A 3,582-nucleotide genomic window follows, 5' to 3' on the forward strand; every position below is an offset into this window, starting at 1 on the left:
CAGCCAATCAGCTCCTACCTGCCATGTCACAGACTGTATTTAAAAAATGTCATACAGGAGCTGATTGGCTGGCTGTTTAATCACTCTCCATTTTATCTGGCCCAATATCTTTTTTGGTTGCTACATTTTCATTTTAAATGAAATAAATTCAGCCCTTTGTCTTCCATCACAGGAAGATTATCATCACGAGAAATCTTCTTAAATGTGTCAAATAAATTATGGTTCAATATATCAGCTTAGTTCATACACAGAGTTGAAAAAAAAAAAAAGTTGTATATGCACTAAGAAGCATTTCATTCCAATGCCTCTCCTATTTAGTATAGCAGGGGATTATTTTGGTTCACTCTTTCTGACAAATTCCTTCTTAGATGGACAAAACCATGTGCACTGCAGATGGGGCAGATGTTACTTGTGCAGAGAGAATTAGATTTGGGTGGGGTTTTACTTCAAAGTGAGATCTATATTGCAGTGTAAAATTAAAGCAGCCCGTATTTACACTGCACAGAAACAAAATAACTCACCCAAATCTAATTCTCTCTGCACATTTTACATCTGCCCCCCTGCAGTGCACATGATTTTGTCCATCTAAGAAGAATTTTGTCAGAAAGAGTGAACTAGTATAAGGCCCACGGTGTACAAAAACAGATGGTAAAGAAACTCATTTTTTATAAATGAAGCTCCCTGTCATCTGTTGTGTTTACACAAGATGGCGCACTCTGCTGGCAACAGCTCCATATTCAACGCAGCTGACAGTCTGGTGTTCCGTTCTCAGAGAGAGAGAGACAGAAAAAAAAAAAAGGTACGGCTTGTGCATTCAGTTCTGCAGACGACAGCCGCAGGGAAAACATGCTGTGTTTTTCTGGAATATCTAATTAAAAATCAAAAAGTTAGGATAAATGATAAATTAACATTCTCCTTAGTGGTTGGAACAAATATTGCTGATCAAACTGGATTTTCCACGCTAAAAGACACTTCCTGATTTTAATTATGGCGTCTGCTGACTTCAAAGAGGGACAGAACTGCTCCATCTGTCTGAATAATTATACAGATCCCGTCACACTGACATGTGGCCACAACTTCTGCCAGGTCTGTATTGATGATGTGCTGGACACACAGGGAGCGTCTGGAGTTTATTCCTGTCCTGATTGCAAGAAAAGATTTCAGGAGAGACCAACACTGCAGAAGAGCATACATCTCTGTAACACAGCACAATGCTTATTCTCTTCCCAGTCAGAATATGACACTGCAGGGATCTTCTGTACTTACTGTATTCATTCTCCTGTACCTGCCGTTAAATCCTGTCTGATGTGTGAGGCTTCTCTGTGCGAGAATCACTTGAGAGTACACAGCAAGTCAGCAGAACACGTCTTATCCGATCCCACCACATCCCTGGGCAACATGAAATGCTCCGTCCACAAGAAGATCCTGGAATATTACTGCTCTAAGGATGGTGTGTGCATTTGTGTGTCTTGTATTGCTTTTGGCGAGCACATGGGACACTTTGTGGAACCTTTAAATACAGCTTTTGAGAAAAAGAGAGATAAGTTAAGAAATGTACTGGAGAAGTTGACCGTCAAGAAAAAAAGGACTGAGAAAAGAGTCAGGAGTTTGCATAAGTGGAGGACAGATGTGCAAGAAAAAGCAGCTCGTGTGACAAAGCAAGTCAATGTTGTTTTTAAGGACATTAGAGAACAGCTATACATCCTTGAGAAGAGAGTCCTGAATGAGATCTACAGTTGGGAAGAGCAGGTTTCATTTACAGTCTCTGATCTAATTCAGCAGCTGGAGATAAAAAAAGATGAGCTGTTCAGGAAGATGCGTCACATTGAGGAGTTGTGTCACCTGACTGATCCAGTAACTATTTTACATGACCAGGAATCCTACAGAGGTGAATTGCGTGATATTGAGGAGGGAGATAATGAGGACAGGGAGAGAGATGATAAAAAGGTTCATAATGTAGGTGATCTGGATGAGGGTCTTGTCTCAGTGACGTTACATGCTGGTTTATCTGATATAATGACTGGTGTAAAGAGAGGGATCTATGTGTCAGAATCGCTGGACATATTACTCGATCTAAACACAGCTGGTAATTATGTAGCTGTATCCGGTGACTTAAAAACCATATCTTGGTCGGAATTAAACCAGTACCGCCCAGAAACCCCAGAGAGATTTCAGTATTGTCAGGTTTTAAGCACCAGGAGTTTTTCCTCAGGAAGACATTACTGGGAAGTGGAGACTAGTGAGTCAGGAGATTGGATGGTAGGAATGTGCTATGCCAGTATAGACAGAAAAGGAGTTCAGTCTTATATTGGAAATAATAACAAGTCATGGGGTCTGTGTAAATTTAACAATGAATACTCAGTGATACATTCCAGTGATGTAGGCCAATTATCTCACTATATTTCCTGTCAAAGTTTCAGAATATATCTGGATTATGAAGCTGGACAGTTGTCCTTTTATGAAATACGAGGGCCTATTAGACACTTGCACACATTCACTGCCATTTTCACTGAGCCCCTCCATGCTGTCTTTTATGTATGGGGAGACTCAGTAAGAATTAAGAGCTAGGAAAGATTATCAATGGGTATTTGGACTATGAAAAAGGTTATTTCATCCCTGAATGACTGTATGGGGGGGGGGGGGGGGGTAATTGAGTAATGAGTGCTGCAACATGGTTGGGCAAAGGCACTCTGTTACCATTATTTGCTTACATTTCCCCCCATGCAAGGAAATTTGCAAAAACATCCAACTATATTACATGGTAATGGGATGATCCCTGGTGGCACATCACCCTGAACCAAATTCCTTCCCAATAATGTCTGCTTATTGCTAAGAAATAAATTGCACACACACAGCAATGATCCCCTATACTAAGGTCAATTTGTGGATCCAGCTGTTCTATAATTATCTGGCAGTTTTACTTCACTTTTGGGTCAACTAAAACCAAACTGCTGTCTTTGGAATTCCTTATATGATGATGTGGATAAATGTAATACAATAGTTAGCGGAAAATATCTGTATGTGTGCACCAGCTTTAACTCAGACACCTCTTTATATCCATACTCAAACCTTTGGAAAATAACACATCAGCATATAATTGAGATATGTACGAAAGTATAGGCTTGCTGATGCTGTGGTGAAAGGGTTCATGCTGATATAAAGAAGTATACAGAAGGCCACCATTCCCTGTACCTCACATGTGAAACCCTGTCTTGATATGGTTGTCTGTTACAGATGTAGGGGCATACCCTCCAACATGACCCATTCCATTCGGTACACAATGCTCTGTTCCTGGACGTCCCTGGTAATGTATGATTGTCATCACCTGTGTTGAAACTCAATTACCTAGTTCCACACAGGTGCTGGCAATCATACATTACCAGGGACGTCCAGGAACAGAGCATTGTGTACCGAATGGAATGGGTCATGTTGGAGGGTATGTAGGGGCCTTATTCAGATCTGATCGCAGTACAAATTTGTTCTTAAAATGGGCAAAACCATGTGCACTGCAGGTGGGGCAGATGTAACATGTATAGAGAGAGTTACATTTGTGTGAGTTATTTTATTTCTGTGCAGGATAAA

General features: G+C 40.7%; 1 protein-coding gene across 1 annotated transcript; it reads left to right on the forward strand.

The window, feature by feature from the left end:
- Positions 1 to 621: 621 nt before the first annotated feature.
- LOC146008709 (E3 ubiquitin/ISG15 ligase TRIM25-like) lies at positions 622 to 3,300 on the forward strand. Its single transcript, XM_083148288.1, has one exon. The coding sequence runs from the start codon at positions 988 to 990 to the stop codon at positions 2,566 to 2,568; it is 1,581 nt and encodes a 526-aa protein (XP_083004414.1). The 5' UTR covers positions 622 to 987; the 3' UTR covers positions 2,569 to 3,300.
- The last annotated feature ends 282 nt before the right edge of the window (positions 3,301 to 3,582 follow it).

Source organism: Crinia signifera, chromosome 6 (genome assembly GCF_055691185.1).
Source record: "Crinia signifera chromosome 6, ASM5569118v1, whole genome shotgun sequence".
In the NCBI taxonomy this organism is placed as follows: domain Eukaryota; kingdom Metazoa; phylum Chordata; class Amphibia; order Anura; family Myobatrachidae; genus Crinia; species Crinia signifera.

Bases quoted from the DNA above. Each gene is read 5' to 3' on its own strand.
- LOC146008709 (XM_083148288.1), top strand. From the start codon at position 988: ATGGCGTCTGCTGACTTCAAAGAGGGACAGAACTGCTCCATCTGTCTG.